The sequence below is a fragment of the Notolabrus celidotus genome, chromosome 24, assembly GCF_009762535.1.
Source record: "Notolabrus celidotus isolate fNotCel1 chromosome 24, fNotCel1.pri, whole genome shotgun sequence".
In the NCBI taxonomy this organism is placed as follows: Eukaryota; Metazoa; Chordata; class Actinopteri; order Labriformes; family Labridae; genus Notolabrus; species Notolabrus celidotus.
Window position 1 is genome coordinate 9,541,659 of NC_048295.1, and position 25,569 is coordinate 9,567,227.

Here is a 25,569-nt window from a genome sequence, read left to right on the forward strand (position 1 = left end):
CCCTTCTATATTAAACACTGTTTGTTTACCCTCTAGACTTATATGCATCTATATTTGTACAAACAAGCCTTAAATCATCAGGTTATTTATGGCAAAAATCCCAAATCCCCGTCTGCTTTTCAAGCGTCAGGCTGCATTTGACCTGGCCAGACTGTTTCCAAGGCAACAGCTGTAGTGTGTCATGGCAGCATGTGGTTGCTAGGTGTGCGCGGGAAGCTCGGCTAACAGAGTCGGCTCAATAATTGATAGAAGGAGCATGTGTTTGACTCCTCAGACTGGAGGACCTTTGATGTTTGATACCACCTCTTAAAAACATCACACTCATTTTTGATTTGACAATGAATTCAAACCCCTGAATGACATGTCACCCTGCCGTTGAGTCTTTGCCACCATATGTTGTGACTGGATATCAGTAGCAGAGGGTTTAACATTGAATGAAGTCACAGCCACAATGAGCTGCAGAGTTCAATGGCCCGTGTGTGTGTGCGTGAAATCTATTCTATCTGCTAAGTCAGAGAGCAGGAGTGTGGTGACGCCTGCCGCAGGGAACAAATCAACATCACTGTCGCTATCTGTCTGTTTGGAAACACTCGCCTGAACTCAGTCAGAGAGAAAGAAGAGGAAAAAACATGATCTCTATTAAAGCTACAGTAAGGGTTTTTTCACTTGTTGTGAAACACATTGAAATTGATGGGGAGAGCTCTGTGTGACCTATAAAAGCAAACTAGAACACCAAAAACAAGACTCACAATTTCTGTGTTATCATTCTTAATGTCTGAAATCACATTGAGAGGGTAGGTGTCATCCCAGATGATTGACAGCACGCTAAACAAACCACCTTTTCAACAGCTAGCATCCACAATCTCATACACACAGAAAGAACAGAATAGAGGACTGTATGATTATTTTTTTAGGGGGTGTTCCACAAAATACTGCTTCTTGTGCAATCTCCCTCTCTCCTTGCATTCGTCTGTGTGCCCCACTCACCGCTCAGTTTGAGGCTGTGTGTAAATTAAAGCATTACATTCAGGTGATTGTGATTCTTTGTCATAAATACACACAGTAATGTCTAAAACTGTCATTATCTTTGTGTTTTTCAGTGTACAGAGTGTGATAAGTCCTTCATGAACTCCTCCTTCCTGCAGAATCACCTGCAGCGCCGCCACCCGGATGAGTACGAGAACCGTAAGTGTGCAGATTTGAGAGGCTTTCTGAGCAGGGTGGGGGTATGCTAGTACAGTACAGGACAGGAGCTAAAGGTAGGAATCAGATATTGTTAACAAGGAAGACATGATGTAAAGATACATGATTTCTTTACCTCTCCTTAGAGTTGCGATCCGACAGCGAGAAGAAGTCTCAGATCGACAGCCTCAAGTATGAGATCAGCGGTCTGAAGGAGCAGATTGTGCAGCAGCAGCAGACACTGCAGGCCAAAGCAGCTGAGGTACAAACACTGAAGACTGGTTTGATACATTGGCATTATTGGGAACTATTTGAAGTCTTTTTAAGGCTGAACTTTTTCTGATTGATGATTTCAGGAGAAAGAGCAGCAGTCCCTGCACAAAGACCTGCAGAGAGAACTGGACCGCTTTAAATCTGAGGAGATGGCACGCATGGACAGAAAGATCGAAGACAGCAGAGACGGCATGCGCAGAGAGATGGAGTTCCTCTACACCCGGAACATTCAGGCTCTAAATGTACAAACACACTCATCAGATTCTTCACATGTTTCTAGGCTTCTCTCATTTACATGTTTCCTCATTATGTCACTTGTGTTTTCACGCACAGGAGGCGAATCAGAATCACACGGCCAGGCAGGAGAAGGCAGCAAGCCCTGTTCACTCACAGCTGGAGAGAGATGTGGACAACTACAAGGAGATGCAGACACTCGCCATCCAGAAGCTGGAGCACCAGCTGAAGAAACAGGTCAGTGTTTTGTTTCAGATGATCAAATGAATGAAACAGAACGAGAACTAAAAGAAGTTTCCTTCCAGGATAAAAAGTGGGAATCAAGGCTGCAGGAAATAAAGGTTCAACATGAGTCTGAGAAGAATCAGGTAAGCCCAAGTTATCTTGTTGTAGAAGTGTGCTTAAGTATAAATGTAGGAGAGATAATAAAAGTGTCCCCTCCTGCTGTTCTCTCTCAGTTGCTGAACGAGCTGAACCGAACTCAGTCGTCCGTCTCCGAGCAGAACGAGCGGAGCCAGAGGCAGCAGCAGGACATGAACAGGAGGCTGCAGGAGAAGGAGCAGACCATCAGAGCGCAGAGAGAGCAGGTTAGCACTGACTCACACTCCTCCGCCCCGTATGTGTGTGTGTGTGTGTGTGTGTGAGTGAGTGTGTGAGGAGAGGAAGCGAGGCGGAGGGTCAGCCCTTGTTCAGGATTTCCTGTATTTGCTGCACGGGGGCTGAGATTGCGCCGCATTGTGACATGATGATACTGTACATTTGACAGGCGATAGAGCTCACAGGCTTCTTCTGGAGCAGTGCCACGTTTGGGAATGAGGAAACAAGATTAAGTGGCTCCCCTGAGTACAATTTAAATATCAGGTTTCGTTATGGAAAATCCTGGGGAATAAAACTAGGGATGTACAAAAGAGAAGTCTTGTCTCAGGAAATGGTTGTCTTGTCATGTCTGATCATGAGGGTTAAAGTTGTCTTTTCTTTCTCCTTGCAGATAAGAAACATCTCCTCAAATCCACCCACCAAAGTCGTAGAAGTACCAGGTATGGATGTCTGTTACTGTCATATTAAAGGCACAATAAGGAGTTTTTCAGCATTAGCAAAACGGTGCGTTTGGTCATCTTTTTTTAAGCTAGCTAACAATGATAAATCAGAGTTTATCATCAGTCTGCATCCTGCAAAAAAGGTTGTCTTGAAGTACTGTTTAAAAAAGGATCTATATTCCTTTCATGTGCTTCTTAATGTCATGGGTGATGGTGCTCATGGGAAATGCAGTCCTCACCCTGGAAAACACTAGCATTTTCAGAACTCCTCACACTGCCTTCAACAAAGTGTTGACAAAACTGTAGAATCTGTTCTACAATATGATTACAGTGAAACTGAGACTCACATGATGATTTATGCATCTCTATAAACAGATAAAAGCATTCAAGTGCAGCTACACATCTGTTCTACATTACAGATCACACTATAAATGAAGCCTCATTACTACTTACATACGTACATGTTACAGTGAAGCTGAGACTCACATCCCTAAATGGAGCACACTACATCTGTTTCTTATAATGAACCAAGAAAAGACACAAGTTATTGTTAGACTAGTCCAAGAGGCCATTATCACTGTCAGATAACAGCTGCTGCATTATATTAATGCATTTATCATGTTTTGTCTTCCTCAGTCATTGTCACTGCACCACCTCCAGAGCCCAAACCAAAGAGAGTCGTACTCGGTAAGTTAGAAGAACCAACATGATGTGAGAAAATTAGTATATCACACATTGTTACTTCCAGTGAGGCTGAGCATGTGCTTCCCTGCATGAAAGGGTTCAATTTACACTGAGCAGTGCTGTAGCGCCCTCATAACCACAAACAACACCACATCCTGTTGTACTCGTATCCCACTCTCTGACTTCAAATCACCTTTGGTCTAATGTGCTGTCCAAGTAGAGGAACCAGTCACTGCTCTTAAGCTGGATCCTATACAGGAGCTGTCAGAAGAGGAGAAAGGTAGAGCCGCTCGACCGCATGCTCCTGCATGCTCGCCAACAGTCTGTTTTTGAGCAGCCGTGTAATCAGACTGAGATCATCTAAAAGAGCGCCATCATAAAGATAGAACCTGACTGATATGGGAATTTTAATACCAATAATTATGGCAGGATCCTTATAGTGCTCTGTATCGGCCTGATAACTGTGATAGAATCAAATATTGGTCAATGCTCTTCAAAACATGCATTTACTTATATTTTCCCAAACTGGAAAACATATAACCAAACTCTTGTATCAGCCTATATCCTCCTGATGATTTTGGTAGAACAATATATCACTCTTAATGTTACACAATATACACATGAGACAAACGCTTATGTCTACCCAAGTAAGAAAACATCTGTACCAATATATACAGACTACCCTGTATCGGCCTGATAGTTGAGGTGGAAAAATATATCAGTCGGGCTCTACATGACATGCATGAACTTCGTAAGTGAATGCTTTATAGAAAGCCAGGTCTGTGATATTCTGCGACACCTGCCATGCTCATAACGTCCACCTGCCATCGTGTTTTCTTGTTTGTGGCAAATAAACATGTAGACGTTCTCCTCTTCTGCCTGCATCACTGCAGTCGCATCCATCAGCTCCGCTTTGGCATGGAGCTTTCTGTGGAAATTTGGCGAATGCATGCTCATTTATTTCATTACAGTGAAACAGGGACCTCTTAATTGTCTGATGGAGTGAGACCTCTCTTGCAGACTCAAGCAGCTCACCTGAGAGAAGGCCTGTGGAGAGGAAGCCCGAGCCTGTGCCTGAGAAGAAACCGAGAGCAGCAGCCTCGGCTCTCCTGAAGAGGAACACCAGCATGAACAAAGACATGCGACCAAACATGGAAGAGGCTGTTATCCGGAGGCTCGAGGGCTTAGGAGTCAAGCCTGTAAGCTCACACACTCTGAAGGGCTCTTTCTAGAGTACTTTTTTAAACTATTGCTCATAAGTTTCTGTTCGTCCTCTCAGGATCAGAGCGGTTTGAGGGGCAAAGATCTGAATTCCCTCCTGGCGAAGGCACATACGTCTCGGGAGGACTACGCGAAAGGGAAACCGGACTTCTGGCGCCAACGAGAGGAGATAGCGAGCAGTGTTGAGAAGAAACTTGGCGGGCAGAGGAGAGGAAGTGACCCTGCTCCTGAGGCCAAAACTAGATCCAGACAGTCGGTTCAGGGTGAGTCATCGAAAAGCTTCTTAGTCTGTGAGATCATACCTCCATCACTGTCTGTCTTTGTTGTTTTAAGCGCTTATCTAGCTTGCTGTTAGTGTCTAATTGGTTTTACCGTGTTTACATGCAGCTCTGTTTGTGTAATCTATGAAAGCTTGTTTGTTAATTTAAGCTGCGACACACCGTCAGCGTCTGATCAGCTGATTTAATTTGCATCATCTTTGTTCTGCAGTGTTGCAGATCCGCCCTCGATCCAGCAGCCTCCCCTCCAGAGCAACTAAGGTTCAATGTGGACCTGCAGTCAAGCAACCAAAGACCCCTCAGCCGGCGCCAAGGACGAAGACGACCGTCCAACCTCAGACGTCTACCCCCAACACGAAGGCCACTCCGAGAAGCTTCCCCTCCAAGTAAAGAAGTCACAGAAACACTTCACGGTTTTTTGTTGTGGTCTGGAAAGTGTTCTAACAACCTGTGTTCCCTCAGGACCCCTCCTTTCAGCTCAGACGAGGAATCAGAGGAGGAGGACACAGACCTGGACCTGGAGGAGGAACAGCCGCAAAAACTCCAGAGCAGAAAATCCCCGCAGCCCAGACTGAACCCAGTCCAAATCAGATCCAGCAAAGCCAGTGCGGTCCAACCCCGGCAGCCTCCACCCAGGCAGTCAGTCTCCTCCATCACCCAGCAGAGGGGGTCGGCGGTTAGTGTGACTAAGACGGCGGTCACAAAGGTGGAGAGCGACGATGATGAGGATGACGATTGGTCAGAGGTGAGCGAGCTGCAGGAGATCGACAAAGGACCGCTGCAGAGTCACAAAGACCAGAACGGAAACGTGGAGAAGAAGAGATTTGGGAAAGGTCGGTTTAACACCAAACATTTGAATTAAACAGCTCTCGCACCAATTCACATTTTGAGCATTTTTATTGGATGGGACAGAAGAGAGACAGGAAGTGTGGGAAGCAGAGAGTAGGGGAAGACCTCTGTACATAGGGCATCATTAGTTTCTAAAAAGCCTGTCTGTAGCTCTAAACAACAAGGTACATATTCCTCTTGATGGCTGAAACCTCATATCTCCACATCTATTATCTTCTTTTGAGGTGAATAAAAAAAACATGTATCTCCAGTCCAAAACTAAAAACTTTTCAGGAAATGAAAACAACCCAAATTCAGCCACAAGCTCTTTTAGATGCTTTTCATTGAATAAAATGTTGTATTACCCACTGATGTGCACTAAGGGTGACCCAAAACATCAATTTATAACTATATAATGTAATAGGGAGATACAAGGTTTCTGCCTGACTGCAGTGCATTCCCTTTACAGTTGTTACAAAGAGAGAGAGAGGCGTCTACATGTGAAATAATGTGTGTTTTTATGAACTCTCTTTCCCCTTTAAGAAAGTAAAATCAGCGACCTGGCCAAAAAAATGGAGAAGCACTTTTCAGACAGAGGCGTGAAGAAACCAGCAGGGGGCGTCAGCATCCTACCAGAGAGGAGGGACGAGGTTCAGGAGCTGATGGTGAGACTGCTGCTGTGTTTTCTGAATCAGTGTAAACCTTACTGAAGTTGCACTTGATGGTTAAACTTGTGAGTGACTCTGTTTGTGTGCGGTGACAGTACACAGATCTGGAGGAGAGCAGCGAATGGTTGGTGTCCTCCTTAGAGGACAGACTGGAAGTTTCCAAACCGGCTCAGAGTTCTGGACCAACCAGGAAGAGCCTGGATTCATCCAGCACCAGCGTGTGGGGGACCTCCACGGGGAGGGCGCCCAAATCAGGTCAGTCACTTCACACATTGTGGCGCTTCTATTAAATCCTCCTGCTTTATTTCATGTAAGAGTAAAACATGATGTCATACTCTGCAGGTCTGACTGAAGCAGGAACAGGAAGCACCCTGAAGAGCAGCCTGTGCTCGCTCAGCGACATCAGCGACTCGGAGGAGATTAGCAATAAACACAGTAAACGCTACAGCTGATCAGGTGACGTAGCTTAGCACAGCATCCACCTCAGGCTCCTCCTCTGACACTCACAGGGGAACACCAAACGGCCTGCTTTCAAATGAACTCCATCAAACATTCGAAGCAATACTCAACAAAGGGAAACACGATTCTCACGTGGATCGGATATTTAATAATAACGTGAAAGATGACATCACAGCTGTTTAACGCTCACCTTTTGCCTTGTGCCAATTCTTAGCTTGCCTTAGACCGCCTCAGTGTTTTTATACTGTCTTATATATATATAACCCACACTCCAGATGAGGCTCTGTATGTAGCTCGTGTGATATTTTGTACATCGGACTTTATAAAAATGTGATTTTGTATAGAAAATATTTAAAGCAGCAATAATACATTTAAATGTGGACAATGGTTGAAAATTACAATTGAAGCACACTTTATTTTTGCATATTTACAAGCTTAAATATCAAAGTGTACATTTATAAACAAAGAAATACATAAAGTCATAACGTTTGGAATACACAAGCACATTTATTACAACCTCAGTTCCATAAAAGTTTGGAAATTGTGTAAAATGTTGTCAAAAAACATTGTTTCTATGAAAAATATGTGCTAATTTTAAATTTGATGCCTGTATTGACATGCTAAGCTAGGCTAAGCTAACTTAATTCTGGGTCGAGCTAAAATAAAAAAAGATGTTTCAGCTACTCAACACTTCGGGCTCTCCTTTGTCGTTATTTTTGTGTCATGGTACACCGAATATTTTCAATGTGTGACATGCTAAGCTAGGCTAAGCTAACTTCATTCGGCGAATACGCATTTTCCCAGAGTTGTCAAACTTTGTCTTTAAAGTCTTTTTGAGTTCACACAAAACTGTCCCTGTTGAAGGTTCGACTACTCTTCCTCGTCCCCCCCGTTGCCCGGCTCTTCCTGCCTTCATAGAACAAGGGGGGCACCAGAGTCACTCTGGAGGAGGAGGCCGGCAGCATGTAGGTTCGTCTTGTCCGTGCTGTGGCGTACGTGCCCGGTCTACGAGGTGTCTTTGAAGAACTGTTGACACAGGTAGAAAGAGAGTATGTTAATGAGCTCACCTTTGCTGTTGTTGTAGCTTTAACTTCATCTAAAGTGAAGAGGTTATCAGTGAGAAATATAAGAGTCAATATGTACGTTGATGGTAGGCCTTCTTTTCCAGAGAAGTAAGTCAGCACTGCCCCTCCAGACAGGAGAAGAACAGAGCCTCCCCAGCCGATAAAAACTGCAGCTCCAAGTTCAAATCTAAGCAGCAGGTATAAAAAAATGAACATTAAGAGATACAGTTTGTGGTTTCCTGCACTTTTTATCCAAGCCTTGATGCTTTCAAAATACTCACTTCTGTGCCCTGAAATTTGGATCCAAGAATTCTGATATGACTCTGTTAGACCACCAGGAGTAAGTGATCATACCACAGAATCCTAACAGAGAGAAATCAGAGTGTAAACACTGGGAGAGCAGAACAGTCAGAGGTTTAATACTGAAATGTATATATATATATGTTTTTACCTGAAACTAGGTAGGTTAGACCTCCAGCGAAGGTCACCCGTGCATTGGCGACCTCCGATCCACCTATTTTAGTGCATTTCATCCCTACGAGTGTGAGGACGCCGCCGAAGAAGCCGGTGATGACGGCGCAGACGGCGAGCGCTCTGCAGGCGTGTAGGAACGCTGGGAAAGAGGAGGTGAAACTTAAATGAATCAAAAAAATGCACTCATGCTTTTTAAAATTGTCTGTGTTGACCTACAGTTATATACGTGAAGGGACCATGTGCAAATTCTAACATTTTGTTATTAACTTTTTTAAGATTTTAAAGGTCAGAAATTAAAAGAAAAATCAAGTAATGGAATAAAGGAGATGCTTTTTAAATAATCTAATATTGTACATCTAATCTAATTGTACAAACAGATTTTTTTAAATCGCATTCTGTTTTGGAAAAAAAAATGTATAAGTGACATAACGTTTTATTACATTTAACCCAACTTCCCCGCCAAAACAACTTACACACAGTCCCTGAACAGTGTAAAATGAAAGCTTACAAATGAATTAGTCTTCATAGTTCCCTACCAGGCAGTGCCAGCATAGAGGGGTAATCCTTGCAGTCAGACACCCCCGTGGTGTCAGAGATGCAGTCCCTCCACAGGTTGGAGTAGTAGTTGGAGGTGGTCAGCACGATGCTCCCCACCTCAGAGAAGGTCCAGTACTCTGTGGGAAGAGTGGAACACACCAGGATCCATCCACACAGGCACGACACGAAGGAGCCGATCTCCATGTACATCACCACCGTCCGGTATTTCATGGTGAGTCCTTCTCTTCAAACAAAATCTACTGAAATCTGTTCAATAATGGAGGGTTGGAACAACTTATCACTGTGGGAACTGGTCTGAGCTCTCTCTCTAACTCATTGCTGTTGTGTTGTAGTCACAGCTGACGTCTGGATGAGTGACTCTTTTTTCTCATCTTATCTTGTAGATGGTTTTGCTCGGTAAGCATTGTTTGTGATGAGGGATTACATCTTGCCGGATTTCAGTTAACCCCTATGTTTGCCTTTACTTACTTACTTTTTGCTGTAAAATTAACATTTTATTCTTAATTTCCCACCATATTTCAAAATAAAATATAAGCATTTTCAGGGTAATGTATTCTACGAACTATACAAACTAATTGTCAGATGATCATAACTCGTAAACAGTTACAAAAATAACCTGGAATCTTGGGAAAATGACCGAATATTACTCCTTATCACATTACTGAATAAATAAAATGTAAGGATGAATGTCCACTTCGGGCTTCCATAGAACTTATTCAACGTAACATTTTTTGCGCATGGGAGACAAAGTGAAAATAACATTTTAAATTTTGACATTTTTATAGTGCAACTCATATAAATACACTTTTATTATTTTATTATTATTATCATTTCTTGCATTACTCCAAATGTTCTGGGTTTTTTTTTACCATCTTTAGATTTAACATTTTTTAAAATAATTATTGATAACAACAAGTCAGTTAATCATAAATGAATTCAAAACAATAATACAATTCACAAGTCCTCAGTGTTACACAGTCACTACAGTTGCCAGCTTGTAGGAGGAGATGTTCCTGAAGTCATGTGACACTTTTGATGGTATGCAGATGTGTTTATATCCTCTATATTCCTGGTGGGGAAGTTTGCTGCAGAGAAAAAATGTCACAGGGATTATTTTGGGGTATTTTTTAGCTAATAATGCGACAACTATAGCTTCTAATCTGCAGAAATGTGGAAAAAGTTAGCCTTAAAGGAACGTCAACAAACCTTTCTGGGTGTTTAACTCTGCATGTAGTCGCACAGTGGACTACACACCCAAGTAAAATGAGGACACTCGCAACCATGCCGAGGTAAAGGGGCGGTCCAATTTCATACCTGCAGAGGTAATAGTAAAAACTAGCTTATGTGTTGAGTTTAGGCACATTGTAATAAGGGTTACTGAAAGGTTACACTGTACCTCAGTTTTGTTGGATCTGCTTTGGCATGTAAAAAAGCTTCAACCACTCTGTTTGTGTATAAACAATAACCAGCCAGGTCTGACACACCTGCATGAGGGAAATCCCATGACACATGGGAAAACACACAAGAAGAACCAGTCACATAAGTTCTGACACGCTGCTTCAACAACAGCTTTGTGAATGCTAACAAGTCACACTCACCGCCAACCACATGGACAGCAGACGCTGTCATCAACATCCTGTCCTTACTTCTCTTATCGCCATCAAGGCGTGTGCACTCCATACCGAAAAACGTGAGCACGGTGGCGACTAGTCCGAGGCTTAGACCAATCAGAAGGAGCCCCCTGACTGCTTGGATGTATGCTAAAAATAGAAAAACACACACAACTGGGTGATTTTATCAGATTTGTGTACACACTATTAAATGTTTGTTTGTCTTGTGCTCACATTTGACACTCCACAGAACCCCAAAGTCCACGCAGTTCACTACACCAGTGGAGTCCTCATAGCAGTCCTTCCATAGGTCAGACCAGAACCAGGATGCTGTCACCACAGAGGAGCCCCCTTGACCTCCCAGCTGGGCCACCCTCCAGGACAAGTTGGTACAAAACAAATAGAGCTCCTTTACAAATAGCTATTGCTTTAAGTGGCCAAATAGCACAGTATCGTCAGAATACAGTGATAAAGAATTGTGTTTCAACTTCAAGATATCATGTTATGACACATGTAGCACCTTTAAAGCAGGTTATAAAACATGCTAAAATGCATGCTGATGCCTTTGTATGACCTTAAAGTGCTAAAAAAAATTATAATTCCTCATATCCGTTACGCTAGGAGGCTAACAAATTGCACATTTGTAACAGAATTGTGAAATTTTAAGCAGCAAGATCTGAGTGCTTATAAAAATGACTGTTTAATTTAAATTTAAGGAATTTAAGGGTTCCTTAAAACTGATGGATCTATATGGAAAATATATACACATGAAAACACAAATACACATTTATATATACACATTTTATTATTTTCTTTGACACATTTTCAGGGACATCAGGTCCAAAAAATTAACTTTCCCCACATTCTCAGTTCATTTTAAAGACATTCTTTCTTTCTTACCTCCAATGGTTCATAGCAAGTGTGCAGCCCACAAAGCCCCAGCCTAGAGTGCAAAGCAGCAGGCCCAGGATTTGAGCATGTCTCCTCCACATCCTTCCCCAGCTAACCACAGATTGTTAGTGAGAGCTAGTAATACCAGATGTCTATGTAAAAGAAGTAGTCTCCAGTAATTCAAGACGACAAAAACCACAAGAGTGGACTCAATCCGTGGAGCTGTAGTCTTCTTACAGCAGCTGCTGTAGTGAATATGTGAAGGTTTGAATAACAGCAAAGCAGACTGTGTTTACAGTCAACCAGACCTGATGAGGCTGGCTGAGTTTATTTGTTTCATTAAGACACAGAGACAGTTTGATCAGAATGGAAGTATCATATACAAAAATGTGTTTTACTGGATGAATGGATCATATTTGTTACAAATCACAAGTCCTTTACATTTATATACAAGTGTTGCTAATAATGCTAACATGATGTTTTATTCAAATAAAAGAGTTCTTCACAAATGGTCTCGTCTCACTCCTCGAACTCCCCGACAAAGACGACACCGTCCTGCTGCTGCCGCTGCTCCTCGACCCGGACAGAGTCGTCACGCTTGACCTCGAAGAGCGGCCGGATTCCGTCCCCGACCTTGACCCAGACCTTGACCCCGCAGATCTGCTGGTTCGCCCAGTCTTTGTCGACCGCCCTGATTTGTCAGTGCGTCCAGATTTGGAAGTGCGCCCGGATCTGGAGGAGATGCCGGACACGTCTGAGCGCTCGGAGCGGGACGACAGCTCGGACACGGAGGACAGCCTGGTCTTTGAGGTGATCTCGGACACTGTGGATAGAGCTGTGGTGGACTTGTTTTGCTCGGGGTCTGGTTGAGGTTGGGTGACGATTACTCTGGGAAAGAGACACAGGATTTCAAAATTTAAAGCCTTAGTTCAATTCCTTCAAGTTGCTAAAACTTGACAAAACAATGGTTTGTGGAAGTGATTGTAAGCCTATGCAGCGATTTCCACAACAGAGTCATCCATTCATTCTTATAAGGATTTTAATTCTAATGCTGCTTTAAGTGTTGTACTGGATTTATTTCAGTGCCATGTTTATGACAGCCTTGATAATAAGGTTTAAGCAGTTTGACTTCATTCTTTGGCTGTCATTGATTCAGAGCACAAAAACTTTTACAACACCAGAGCTCTGTTATTATCTCAGCAATGTTCCTGGAGTGAGGAGGGGATGTCTGCACTCCTTCACCTCTATCCTTCTCAGCACTAACAAAGCCTCCAGCATGTTGCCTCATGAGTCATTCCTCTCGAGCACACACGGCACATTGGTATTTATAGGGGGGGAAGTTGGGACTGGAGTTATTCATCCGCTTCCCCCTGACATGTTCCAACAACAGCATCAGCATGTGTCTGTACTCACGTGACTTCCCCTCCACAGAGCGGCTTGCAAACGGACCACAGGTAGAAGAAACCGCCAGCGCTGTGAAACGCAGAGCCCACCCAGCCGAGGAAGAGTGGGGTACCGAGATCGTACCTGAGGGTGTTAAAAAAGGAAACAGGTTAAAAGATTCAAATAGAAACGGGTGAAAATGTGCAATTTACCCTTCTTACTTACTTCAGTCCATCAAATGCAGGGTTGAAGTATTCTACTGAGACAAACTGTGCATACACAGCGTACCCAGATGTTGAAAGCGCACCTGAAATTGTGTGACAAGGAAAATCAAAGGCTAGACAACAGGGTGTAAATTTGCAGAGTGTCCCATGACTACAACCAGACCTTACCAGCGATAATGTGGCAGCATCCACCAGCAAAAATCTTCTTGTACTTTGACGGATCTTTCCCCCCGATGAAGGTGCACTCCATCCCCAACAGGCTTAGCACAAATCCAAGCATCCCAAGGGAAAGAGCCCCCATCAGCAGGCCTCGCACTATCTGGATTGAGCCTAGAGTCAAGGAAATAGACCTTAATTACAGAGCTTATGATTTTAAGTCAAGGTGTAAATTTAGTTTCTTACCCTCAACAGACCAAAGAACAGGGAAGTCGTAACAGTTGCTGACAGCAGTTGAGTCTGTAAAACAGCTTCTCCACAGGCTGGACCAGTACCAAGCCACCTTGATGATGGAGGAGCCGCCCATGCCCCCGATGGACGTGATCTTCCAGCCTTCCATGGCCATAGTGCAAGCTATGAAAATCCAGCCTAGAACGGTCATGAGGAAACCCCAGATCTGAACCACACGGATCTTCATCTCAAGGCTTCTTGTGAGTATATCTCCAGGCTAGATTCGCAAGTCCAAAGTTCCAAGAAGTTCAGGTTTTGATGCTTTTCTTCTGTGTTCTGTCCCTTCTTCATGCAGAAGCGTCCATCCTAAGTGTCCAAATTCATCAGGTGCCTTCTGTGGAGCTGTCACTTCCAGAAAAAAAGAAGAGCATGAATGCATCACAGGTACAAATAAGGGCTGTGCTGTTGTTTTTCAGGTGTCAGGGTGGATGTGGGTGAGAGTCAACAGTCGCTAAGGTTCCCATGAGTCACTCTTGAATCTGGACTGAAAGTGCTAACCTTAGCATCCATCTCCAGTTACTAAAGAAACATGACGCCCCCATTGGACTGTTTCAGTGTTGAAAAATGAAGATCTGTTTTTAGCATCAGTCCAAACTGGCTTGGTAAGTTTGGTTAGCATAATAGTATGAGTTCATTTGCAATGATACATAGCTTAAACACATTTAAATGAAGCAGGAAGTGCCAAATATGCCCCATTACAGCAATTATATATTACATTGGGGAGTTCACAAGAAACAGAATTAAAGAAGGGTCAAAATTAAAGCACAAGAAGTCAATATATCTCAACTTTAAGGCCATAGTTTCTTAGCACAAAATCCTCTGTTTCCCATGATGCAATTCAAAGCAACTCTCAACAACAGCTCCACCAAAGCAGAACTTTGAAAATCATTAAAAACAACAACAAAAAGAAATGTTCAAATGTATTCACAGACGATGATGTTTGAAAGTGATTTTAAGCTTATGCAGTGACTTCCACTGCAGAGTCATGTCTGTTTTTAAAGCAGTGCTGCCTCAGCCAATACCCTGAATCCTTTTATATTTCAAGAGTTGGGAGTGACAGGTTGGAATCGAACCCTGTCTGTTCATTTGGGGGCTAAAAACCTCTGTACATGGGGTGCTTAACTTAACCACTAGGCCAAACCGGCACCCCCAGAACACCAATGTTTTACTCAGAGTCCCAACGTTTATTTGGAATTATATATTAGGGTTATAAAATTCAACTGCAGTGTTTAACAGATATTCCTCCATTAATGACCTTTACATGTTCCATGAAATATGTAATAACACTGTTGCAGTGACCTAAGCGTTATCCTCAGACTTTAAGCCTCTAGTTATTAGTAAATCCACATGGCCCTCACTTTGCTGCAGGTCTCTAATTACACCGTAACATCTCTGTGCTGTTATAATGAGAGTTAAATCTGGGTTAATGAGAGTACGGGGGAGTGATGATTTTCGGTCAGGGATGAAAGAGCGGCTCTTTGTTTCTCAGACCTCTCGGCTTATGACTAAGTTATTGGCGGTGGGAGGGAGATATTGGAAATAGTGGACCGCTGGGTCGTCTTAATGTATTTGGTGAGGCTGGATTTAATTAGCTTTAATTAGCATGACTCCACAAAAAAGAACAAACATTAACAAAGGAGTGCTCTATGAGCTGTGCTGTTCAAGGTAACATACACATGGCCAGGTTAGATTTGTAATGTGTTAAATGTGCACTAATACTGCCATCTAGTGGCTTATTACAGTAATGCATGGAGTTAGTGGAGGCAGCTCTTTGCTCTGTGCTACTACTACCCATCAGTAAATATCTAAAAGTCTATTAATGTGATCAGGATTGATTTTGTTCTGTCATTCATGGTTTCCAGATGATTAACCATAATGATTCCTGTTTAACACTCAGGAATATCAAAAATCCCTTGGAAATCCAACATGAATTGCAGTCATTTATCTCTCTTTCAAGATCATTTTTCATAACTTATTCCAGTTTTTACTTTTCTTTCAACCAATAGAGGGAAATATAGAGAGAAATATCCTTTAAAACTTATATTTAATGAAAAACTGTGCAAAGACAATACATCAGTTGTTGAAACTGAACATTGTTATTGTTTTATGAAAAATATCTGCTCATTTTAAACTTGATGGCGGCAGCACGTTTCATTAAACTTGACACAGGGGGCAACAAAATACTGAAAAAGTAACATGACAGTATACAATATCATTCAAATATTCTGAGAATCTGGAGAAGTCTCTGTACAGAAGGGACAAAGCCCAAAACCACTACTGATAGACATGACTCTGTAGTGGAGCTCACTGCATGGGCTCAAAATCAAATCTAAAAATCATTGTTTGTGAACACAGTTTGTTGCTAAATCCATAAAAGCATAAGAGCTTAAAATTGCAAATAATGTCATCATCAATTAAAGTTGTAGATCTAAGGTATAAAAGAGGTAATTTAAGGAATTTTCAGATGTATTTTTAAAGTTCTTCAAAAAATTCATATTTTAAAATTTAGCTGTAATTAAGATTTGTATTGTGCTATAAATTACTTTTAGGATATCAACTTGTAATCAACAACTTAACTTGGATGAAACTAGACCTTTCTATCAAGACAAAAAATAATTATATAAATTGAGATAAATGCAGTTTTAACAGACTTTTTTCTAAATGCTAACATAAGACAACAACACAATACAACCATTCTAACATTTCAGAGTCCAGAACACCGGACACTTGTTTACGGATGCAGTGCACCAGAAAGCACAGGGCAGCAGCCTACTGCCAGCTGGTTCAAGTATCAAACCTCTGGGCCAGGAGGTTTTGCGTAACATAGCCTGGGGTGCCTATTGATAATAATACAGAGGTGGAGATTGATGGCTGATAGGAGGGGAAACCTCCGGTCGGGCCTCCTGCTCTGCAGAGTCATATCTGGGGTCAGATTTGGCCTTGTGACCCTCAGAGGTAAGATCAGTGTGGGCTCAGAAACCTTGAGGGGCCTTTTTAACTTGAGACATATAAACTGATGCAGCTTCGATTAAAGGTGTCTCTTTAACCTCTCTTAAAGCGACAGGACAATCCTCATTAAAATAACAATAAAACCACCCAGATTTTTATTTTCTGGTTACCTTTACTTTTGCCACATTAATTGTTTTTTTTTGTATTGCTTACATTAAATAATACTTTTAGAAGCACATTTAAATCGTAATAATTACATGAAATCAGCTTTAAATGATGTCATTTAATGGAGAAAATACAACAGACATTTTTACAACCACTGAATTTACAACAACAATTGTATTCATATAATTAAAGTCATAGCTGTAAGTTTATACAAAAGGTGTAAGCTTTCTGTGTGTTTCAGAATCAATGCAGCCTCATTCAAATGTTGGTTATTTAACACAGATATAATACGTGCCCAGTGTGAGTCAGACAGGGAGGAAAGGCCAGCGTGTTGAAGGTGACCCACGAGTTTGAGCAGTGTTTTCTGCCAAATCAAATTTCCTGCCCTAAAGGAAAAAGTCTTTCAGGCAGTCCACCATCCACCATAATAAAGAAGAGTTGGCCCCAAAGGTATAAACATGAATTTAACTTGTAATCTATTAAGAAATAGTACAAATTTACACATAAGCATTCCTCCCAAACTGCCTCGACGGCTCCCCTTGTTCCTTATGAAGGCTGTTTGCTGCCTTGCTGAGCTTCTTGCTAGCTGTCACAAATGGTGCAGACCCTCTGTAAGAGTATTCAGCCCTGAAACACATGAAGAAGAAAAAATGAAAGCACCTATAAGGAAGTTTCAGCTGGTGATGAAACAGATTGCAATTAATAGTGACGCCTCTTTATGACATAGGAAAGCAAACTAGACCATCAACATCAATATAGCTAATTTTCAGGCTTTATGTTGTCCTGTAGTGGCTTTAAAGTATTTACAGGTCAAAAAGATCTTCACATATCTCATGTAAATGTCTGAAACTTCTAATTTTTGCTACTGTTTCTTTAAGGCACCCCTTGAACACTCCAACCCAACACTCTGGAAGCCTCCCCCACTTTTGCCATCCTTCCAAAGTTATTTTCACAACAAATTCAGAAATATGTCCATATTTTTGGGACCCCAAATCTGTCCTGACAACTTTGGGATTTTAAACTCTGCCCAAGTTTAATATTCACCTCCCACATTTCAACTTAATAATTGTTTGTAACATATGAAAAAGCTTAATACCACCTCTGTTAAAGTCTAAGACCACTTGTTGAAGTATGTGCCAGTCATAGTGATTAACTTCACTCTGCTGGAACAACATTTTGTTTTACATTGTCTAATCCTCTGATTGAGGCCAATCCTCTAAAAGCAACTTGAACAAGGGATTAAAATTTAAGGATTTTAGTGGATAAATATTCAATTTCTCGGTATGAGAGTGGCCAACAACCAATTACCTGGCTCAAAATCCTGCAGCATCCATTTATATTCTCCCTCATTTTCATTTCAAGAAGCTTTCTTGCTGTATCCAACAAATAAGACAAACAGACTAGAGCCAAACTGAAGCTAATACCAGGATCCTAACATGTCCTCAAAGACACTGGTGGCACACTTATATTCAGCAGGTGCAGTCTGTACCACGTTTCTGTTTGTAGCTTACAGGCATGCTAAGACTTGAAGTTGGCATAAAAACAATTCAGCTAAGACTTATGTAACTCTGTTAGCTTTCTAGGTATTTGGACACAATTAAAGTTAATGTGATGTTAGCTTAGAATGCTTAGAAAGATCTCAATTTAAGGCGTGAGCTCCAAAAATATGGGTAAAAATAGGGGCAAAAGTAAACAAACCCATCAGCTACAAGATTAAGTGTTTCTCTATGGAAAAATATGACCACAATGTCACTAATGTAAATTTTTTTGTACCGTCCCTTTAAATCCACTCAGTCAAGGTGACATTCCCTCCTTAAAGAGTTCTTATTACTCAACTGTAACAAAGGAAACATTCAGCTTCCACATACCGAATCAAAATAATGATCGTACAATTTGCCTTGTAGGTTCAGCAAGTATGAGACAAGATGTTGAGAGAGATAACGGGCTGTTTTCAGCTATAGCTGCAGTTAAAGTAATTATTTAGATTGCCTGATTGGGTTTGCAACTCAGTGACCGTCGGGTTTACCGTAAGCCCTTGTTGCTGGTGACAGACGTGAGATCCTGTTGTTAACTTTCTGTATGTAAGGAAAAACAAGCCACCTGCCTCATACTGGAGCCTTCAGACAGGGAGAGACAGAAGACAAACCCTCCGAGGATACACAGCACGGATCCAGCCCAGCCGATGAAGAGAGCCGCTCCGAGCTCAAACCTGAGTGTTAAAAGTGAAGAACAGGAAGTGAGAATGACGAGTGTTCAATAGCAGTTTTAATCTGCTGTCAAACAAACCCTGAATACCTACTTCTGAGCAACAAAGAGGGGGTCAAAGAAGTCAGTTGTGATCCTGTGTGCATATATGGAGCATGCAGTCATGCAGCATAGGCCTGAAGAGAGAAATATTCCAATCACTACCCGGCCAATTACTAGACCTTCGGATTGTTGCTGGAATCAAAGGTTAAAGAGGTTGATTATGCAATGCAGTGAAACACCAATTAATCCAGACTTGGAGCAAATCCAAAAAAACCCAGAGAAAAGGTAGGCTGCATCGTTTTACCACTTAGAATGAAGTGGATGCCAGAGAGGACAGTCAGGCGAGCCTTTGTGGTCTCCGAGCCGCCTATTTTCGTGCATTTCATTCCCACCAAGGCGAGCGTGGCGCCAAAGAAACCCAGGCATACAGAGGCGATCATCAGACCCCTGCACACCTGGATATAGGCTGCAGGACAGAGGTAGAGAAGAGAGGTTAGTGCTTGATACTCACTGCTTACATCCCTTGGCTCCAATATAAAGGCTTACTTTTGCATTTGCAACACCTCATCACAGATTGTAGCATAAGAGAAGTGTTTTCTTTTCTTACTCAATGCCTCATTTTAGGAAAATGTAAGGGTTCATATTTTCTCTAAATACCCTTATCAAGAACATCTAGGACCTGCCTTTTTTCAAACATGCATATCAGAAAAAAATCTAAGAGATTCGATTCAGACATCTGTGACCATGCATGCATCCTATCTGATCATTTTCAAGATGTTCAGGGAGTGCAGCCCATGTTGGGAAAGATTTAACAAGTATCAAGTAAGTAAATGTGCTGTAAGGTCACTCAAGGAAAAGTTCAACATTTGACACAAATTAATTTTCTTGCACTGAATTAGCCAAGATTTTATTTACTACTTAGCTGGTATTAGCATTAACACAGTAAACAGTTACAACAGCTAGGTTATGTTCTACTGTTATATACCTCTGTAGTTCACAATTATGCAAGCTGCAGGGCCGGCTCTTTGATGCCCTAGGCAAAAGTACGATTTGGCATCCGCAAATTTATTGGGGATGCCAAATCGTGCAAAGGCATTAAAAATAATTCTCCAACTCTCCTTGTGTCAGGGGGTGCTTAGTGAATGACAACAAGTCATATAACATTAATAATAAGAGACAAAATAACAATACAAACAAATCCCAAAAACACTGAATATGAAAACACAACAACAAACCCCCAAAATAAAACACAACAAACCTTACAAATAAAGCACAACAACAAACTCCCAAATACCAACAAATAAAACACAACAGGTTAAACAAAAAATATTTAAACACCAAAAAAGAAGATGCCACAAAAAATAACAAACTACAAAGCTGAATAAGAAAACACAACATAAAAGAGTCAAACATATAAACAAATCACAAAAAAGAAAAGGTAGGTACCTGAAGGCAACATGAATTAGAGCTGATTGGACGAACACACAGTCCATCTTTTTTTCACCAGAGAGAAATGCTGCTTTAAAGTGTTGATTTCAAACCTGTTTCTTACTGGTCCTTGTGTTTCTGATTTATTTATGTCTTTTCTTATTTATGGTTTTTTTTGCCCTTCACCTGTTTGAAGGTTACTTTAGGAGGGAAAAAGAAGGAAAAGAACCTTCTACTTTATTAGCCTTAAATCCAACCCTCAGCTTTATTTCTGATCCCTTTGCTTTAAACCTGAGGCTTGACAGAAGAGTCGAGGCATTTAAAAGGAGCACAGGACCTTCTGTGACATCTGATGGTACCCTTGAAATGGCATAAATGTCTTGAATAGCCTGAAGATATTTGAATTAAGAGCCCCGACACGAATACTTCTCCTTACTACTAAGTAATAGAAAGTGACGAGTGACCCCAGTATGACTGCATGACTTACTCGGATTGCTTCATTTGGACACATTAAAAGGTTGTATCAGCCCGGCTCACTGAAAAGTACCTGTGGTGACTTTTAGCTTTAACTGTTGTGGTTGTTTGTAGCCAGGAAAGAAGTATCAAGTTCTTCATTCCTCATTTGTTTGTGACGGTGTTCTTCAAGATTTTTGGCATCCCAGTTCCTCTCAATACAAACAAACTGTTCTGATTCTTGATCTGCTCTTAAAGCTCTTAAAACTCACCATCCAGAGCCAGCATTGAAGGAAAGTCTTTGCAGTTGGACACTCCGGTGGAATCCGTCACGCATGTTTTCCATAGATTGGACCAGAACGTGGCCGTAGTGATGACCGTCCCGTCCACAGAGGACACCTTCCAGTAGTCTGTGGGTAGAGTGGACGAGATCAGAATCCAACCTGAAATGGTTAGCAGAAAGGCGACGATCTCTGTTGCCATGTTGCCCATATTTTCCCACGGACTTAGAGGTCCAAACTGGGGACAGAACCGAGATCTTTCCTTTAGGAGTGGAAGTGGGTGGTGGGAGTGTCGGCCCACTACAGGTGCGTCAGAGAGACTTCAGCTTCCCTTTCGCCTGCTCACTCAAGCATCATACTTTTACTTGCCTTTACTAAAGCACAATAGGTTGTTGTATGTTGTGTTGTGTGTGTGGCAGGGGTGCACACACGACTCATCACTCCACACTGTGTGCATGGGGTCTGCAAGGAGATCTGCAGGAGGAGGAAGTCTCTAATTGAAAGGATCTGAAAAGTCTTTGACAGGGAGCGAAACACAAGATGAGGAACTGAGATGGGAAGTTGTGTGTGCTTGATTGAATGGAAGAATGAGTCATGTTTCCTCAGTGTAGCTTTTTTGTTCCACGTTTATCCTCTCAGTACTTCAACTCTATCATTACAGCAGTGTTGATAAAGGCAGTGCAAAGAGAGAAGACGTGATTGAAGTGTTCTGGCTCCATCAAGTGGCAGAGTAGAGAATGTAGCACTAGCTTTCTGATTGAGGGAAATTTACCCATATTTCATCAGTTCCTTCATTTATAGTGTAATGCTGTAAAGCCCCAAAAAGAGGTGCCCCGATTACTAACACTCTTTCAAACTCAAGCTGCCTCATGTTTAAGTAGTTTGTCCTGTAGCAGTATAACTAGAATGGGAAATGTTCCAATATACAAAGTAGACTTATTCCCTTTTGCCCCAGAGGAAATTTGTGTTTTGTGCTAATTTGCTAATGATGGTGTGCGAAAGTACAATGTAGCAAAGGAAGTTTAAAAACATTAAAATATTTGAATGTAAAGATGAAAATGTACAAAGTAAAGTACCAAATTTAAATATAGAAGCCTGAGATTTACAAGGGTATTGATATTGGTCATACTATTACAAAACAAAGGCGTAGTAATACCTTACACAAACATAGTCCAGAATTTACAAGAACAGTAGTAAAGTTGTAACAAGAATATTGTCATTGAATGACAATAATACATTTGTAAATTTACACAAATAAAGTTGTAGATTTACAAAGAAGAAGTCCCAAATTTATAAGAACAGTCAAAAAAGGTCACCAGAATGAAGTTGTAAATTTACAAGAATTCAAGTGTTAGATTAAAGAAATAAAGTAGTACTGTTACAATAATAAAGATGTAAATTTAACAGAAAGAAGTCGTGATTTACAAAAATTGTTAATTTAAGAGGATAAGTCCCAAATTTACAAGAATATAGTCCCAAAATAACAAGAATATAGACCCAAATTTAAAAGAATATAGTCTCAAATTAACAAGAATATAGTCCCAAATTTAAAAGAACAGCCCAAAAAGTCACTGGAATAAAGTAATAAATGTACAACAATTCAAGTGTTAGATTCAAATCAGTAATGTAGTAGTATTACAAGAAAAAAAACTTGAATTTAGAAAAATAAAGTTTTTGTATTACAAGAATAAAGTCATAAATGAACAAGAAAATAGTCGTAATGCTGTGAAGCTGTTGCTAGCTAGTCTGCGCCGTGCTAGCACACCTGTGTTAGATACTGCTGAGTCACTGACCTTTACCTGACTTTATGGCCCTTCTCTTCATGTGCTAATGATTCAACCCCTTTAACATGTCCTGCAAACTGTCCCTTGTGACCACAGTGGACATTGCTCAGCAGTACTTTCTTAAGGTCCTGTAATGTGGCTTCAATTTGGTGTCTGTGAAACTAGCTTACTGCTGCTAGCTTAATGTGTCAGTGTGTATGAGTCATCAGCCTTACATGCGTTCTTCCTTCTTTTAACTTCATCAGTTTATATCTTTAATAAATCTCATGTTTTCATATCTGTTTTTACAAATGTCCACCTCCCCCTGTACACATAAACATTAGCACTGTTTAATACAGGTAGTGTGCTCTGCTAGTTGTAATCGGTTTTATCACTGTGGTTGTCATGTTGTGTTCTGTGCTATAACAGCATATTTTTAGTCGATTAAACTGACATAATCTGACTAACTACTGGACAACATGATTTAATTATTACCGTAATTTTCAGTAACACAGAGATTACCAAAAACAAGCCAATGAGGCCAAAGTGACCAAAACCCCTTTGGCTAGGTAACCAGATTTAACCCCTGCTTCCTGTCCTGTGTCATAGAGAGCAAGAGACTATCACAGTGTTTTTCTTGGATTGAACTTTGAGTTTTACAAACAGGGACTAAGGATGAGTCAGAGAAGTCATAACAGACAGTCGAAATGTAGAGTAAAGCCAACATGATGAAAGCATAACAGATTCTGTGAAACGAATGACAAAGCAAACTTGGTAATAATTGATTAAAGCCTTAATCTTTTGCTAAAAACAACATATTATACAGTTTTGGCTCTACAGATTTTATTAGATAACATGAATTAGATCAAATCTGGGTTTGTAAAGAAAGAAGGATTGTTTCCAGAGCATGTAATTACCCCTGACTGTCGTTGGCCCCACTTACCCTCTAGCCTCGCACAGTTTAGGGCGACGAAATAAGAACAGCTTGTGCCGCCTTACTTATTTATCTGGTACAGAACTAACCCGAGGGGTGAGAATATCTGTAAAAGACAGTGAGAGAGTGCTGAGAGCGTTGAAGCCCAAATCTCCAGATAGTTGAAGCCTTGGATGTGGTGTTTCCAAGGCCGCTGTTGTTGAGCAGTCCCAAAGGAGACCCTAATCCTATACACCTGCTAATGAAAGAGCCGTGGCTGGAACAGGCTGTTATCAGTGTTAACCTGTTGATGACATCCCAGGTAGACCATGAATATGATAAGGTGATTACCTTTACTTTTCCATTTGGGATGACGTCATGACATGGTCTCTAGAGGACGCAGATGGTGTATAAAGTCATATATATGAAGTACCTAATCTTAACTAAAACAATGGAACATCCTCCCCTGGCCTTGTGAAGTATAGTTACAGAGAGATAAAGTGAGGAGTTTGTGCTTTGTTTTCACTGAAAGGACCTAGCAACACGAGAAGAAAAACCAGGCCTATCACTCAGCTGGGGCAGCATGGGAACGGATTGTTGTTTCTACATAAATAAATGTTATTGGGCCGAGTTCAGCTGCTTTTAATAATCGCCTGCTGGCTTTTCTCCTTCGGCTCTCTTCCCAGTCAGTGCTAGCTAAACATCAACAGGAGGATTAAGCGTGAGGTGTCAGGGCCAGGGACGCTCCAGTCTGTTATCACTGTATAGTCAGTGTAAGAGTAATAGTTTACCTTAGCTTAGCTACACGTGATGACATTCCTTTAAAGTTTACTCCAACAGAAGATTTATGGGAATTTAGTTCAGGGAGGAGAAGAGGGAGATGTTTTATGTCTCTTTACTTTCTTTCCTTGTGTTTCAGAGCAGGAAACACCTGCTGTATGTCAGAGGGAGAATGTTATCCACAGCCTGCCCTTTATTTATAGGATATCCTCTGTGTGTGTGCATCACGTGTCTCCCTTTGTTTGTGTAAGAGATCAGAAGGTCACTGAGATATGTTATGAAAAGTAGCATGATGGGAAATTTCACGCAGTTGTTTCCTTCACAGTGGAAACATCACGATGAGGAAACTGCATCCTAAGTTGCTTAAGTCCAGTCACACAAACTGTGATACACTCACTTGATTTCCTGTTTGCAAAAGTGACACATTTCACTGTCATGAGATAGAGTCAACTCAGCTACATGAGTGCGTGTGAGGGAAGCAGATGGACAGACAGACAGAGGGGGGGGGGGGGGGGGGGGGGGGGTCAGTGGAAATTCTGCTGAGTAACTCTGACAAGTTCAGTGGAGGTCTCGGACCTCACAGAAAAGGAAGCTTGTCCCAAAGTTTGAGTTTACAACATGAAGGGTAAATTCTTGTACATTTGTTAAGTGCAATAAAACAAACAAAACACAAGTAAACAGGAGAACTCCAACTGTCTTAAAGAGCTGAAATCAAATAGAGACTTTAATGAGCTTTCAAAACACTTCATATATTATATTAAATGTATGTTTTTTAATAGCACTGATACATTTTTTAATCTTGGAAACACTTTTTGTCACAAATTTAAACATAAATGTGGACTTTAAGTAATTTATCCAGAAGGGGCGGAGTTAGACTTTGGGGTGGCAAAACTGAGGGGGCCTCACTTTAGCAGGGGTGGCCCAAAGTATGGCAGCACGCGTGACTTTATTAATTTTTATATGTAAAGGTATACTTGGCATTTTCCCCTTTATTGGATAGGAAAGCTGGAGGGAGACAGGAAAATGGTGACCTCTGCGGTGAGGACTGCAGCCTCTGTACACGGGGCGCACGCCT

At 41.4% G+C, this 25,569-nt stretch overlaps 5 protein-coding genes and 1 long non-coding RNA gene across 10 annotated transcripts in view; 2 read left to right on the forward strand and 4 right to left on the reverse strand.

Moving 5' to 3' along the window:
* dzip1 (DAZ interacting zinc finger protein 1) overlaps positions 1-7,554 on the forward strand; it is a 23,601-nt gene extending 16,047 nt beyond the window's left edge. For 2 of the 3 annotated variants that reach the window (XM_034677917.1, XM_034677918.1), the window contains exons 4-18: positions 1,101-1,185; positions 1,329-1,444; positions 1,539-1,697; positions 1,789-1,926; positions 1,995-2,057; positions 2,148-2,276; positions 2,678-2,726; positions 3,363-3,413; positions 4,431-4,609; positions 4,690-4,894; positions 5,121-5,295; positions 5,372-5,742; positions 6,281-6,402; positions 6,501-6,660; positions 6,748-7,547. In XM_034677917.1, the coding sequence (XP_034533808.1) occupies positions 1,101-1,185; positions 1,329-1,444; positions 1,539-1,697; positions 1,789-1,926; positions 1,995-2,057; positions 2,148-2,276; positions 2,678-2,726; positions 3,363-3,413; positions 4,431-4,609; positions 4,690-4,894; positions 5,121-5,295; positions 5,372-5,742; positions 6,281-6,402; positions 6,501-6,660; positions 6,748-6,857 (2,112 nt within the window). In that variant the 3' untranslated portion in view covers positions 6,858-7,547. Of the gene's footprint in view, positions 1-1,100; positions 1,186-1,328; positions 1,445-1,538; positions 1,698-1,788; positions 1,927-1,994; positions 2,058-2,147; positions 2,277-2,677; positions 2,727-3,362; positions 3,414-4,430; positions 4,610-4,689; positions 4,895-5,120; positions 5,296-5,371; positions 5,743-6,280; positions 6,403-6,500; positions 6,661-6,747 lie in introns of all 3 variants that reach the window. The other variant, XM_034677916.1, reaches the window with a different exon arrangement.
* si:ch211-181l5.2 (claudin-10) lies at positions 7,357-9,170 on the reverse strand. Its single transcript, XM_034677921.1, has 5 exons — positions 8,939-9,170; positions 8,380-8,541; positions 8,210-8,291; positions 8,008-8,115; positions 7,357-7,890 (listed from the first exon to the last, which is right to left on the reverse strand). Exons 1-5 carry the CDS (start codon positions 9,168-9,170, stop codon positions 7,704-7,706), a joined length of 771 nt encoding a protein of 256 aa, XP_034533812.1. The 3' UTR covers positions 7,357-7,703.
* Positions 8,831-11,994, forward strand: LOC117808277. Its single transcript, XR_004630204.1, has 3 exons — positions 8,831-9,171; positions 10,821-10,959; positions 11,487-11,994. It is a non-coding gene; the product is annotated as an uncharacterized LOC117808277 (long non-coding RNA).
* On the reverse strand, positions 9,889-11,753 carry LOC117808274 (claudin-10-like). Its single transcript, XM_034677919.1, has 6 exons — positions 11,471-11,753; positions 10,805-10,944; positions 10,553-10,720; positions 10,357-10,444; positions 10,174-10,274; positions 9,889-10,091 (listed from the first exon to the last, which is right to left on the reverse strand). Exons 1-6 carry the CDS (start codon positions 11,560-11,562, stop codon positions 9,931-9,933), a joined length of 750 nt encoding a protein of 249 aa, XP_034533810.1. The 5' UTR covers positions 11,563-11,753; the 3' UTR covers positions 9,889-9,930.
* On the reverse strand, positions 11,758-13,784 carry si:busm1-52i16.2 (claudin-10). The gene is made up of 5 exons (XM_034677920.1): positions 13,471-13,784; positions 13,237-13,398; positions 13,070-13,151; positions 12,875-12,988; positions 11,758-12,349 (listed from the first exon to the last, which is right to left on the reverse strand). The coding sequence occupies exons 1-5, from the start codon at positions 13,700-13,702 to the stop codon at positions 11,947-11,949; spliced, it is 993 nt and encodes a 330-aa protein (XP_034533811.1). The 5' UTR covers positions 13,703-13,784; the 3' UTR covers positions 11,758-11,946.
* A 2,969-nt stretch (positions 13,785-16,753) lies between these two features.
* On the reverse strand, positions 16,754-23,200 carry LOC117808261 (claudin-10-like). Of its 3 annotated transcripts, none has more exons than XM_034677897.1 (6): positions 22,838-23,200; positions 21,030-21,167; positions 19,181-19,342; positions 18,929-19,010; positions 18,734-18,838; positions 16,754-17,256 (listed from the first exon to the last, which is right to left on the reverse strand). In XM_034677897.1, exons 1-6 carry the CDS (start codon positions 22,860-22,862, stop codon positions 17,127-17,129), a joined length of 642 nt encoding a protein of 213 aa, XP_034533788.1. In that variant the 5' UTR covers positions 22,863-23,200; the 3' UTR covers positions 16,754-17,126. The 3 variants fall into 3 exon arrangements, with proteins under 3 accessions (XP_034533788.1, XP_034533787.1, XP_034533786.1); XM_034677896.1 differs by having other exon boundaries at positions 22,832-23,200; XM_034677895.1 differs by lacking the exon at positions 22,838-23,200 and having other exon boundaries at positions 21,030-22,039.
* Between the last annotated feature and the right edge of the window lie 2,369 nt (positions 23,201-25,569).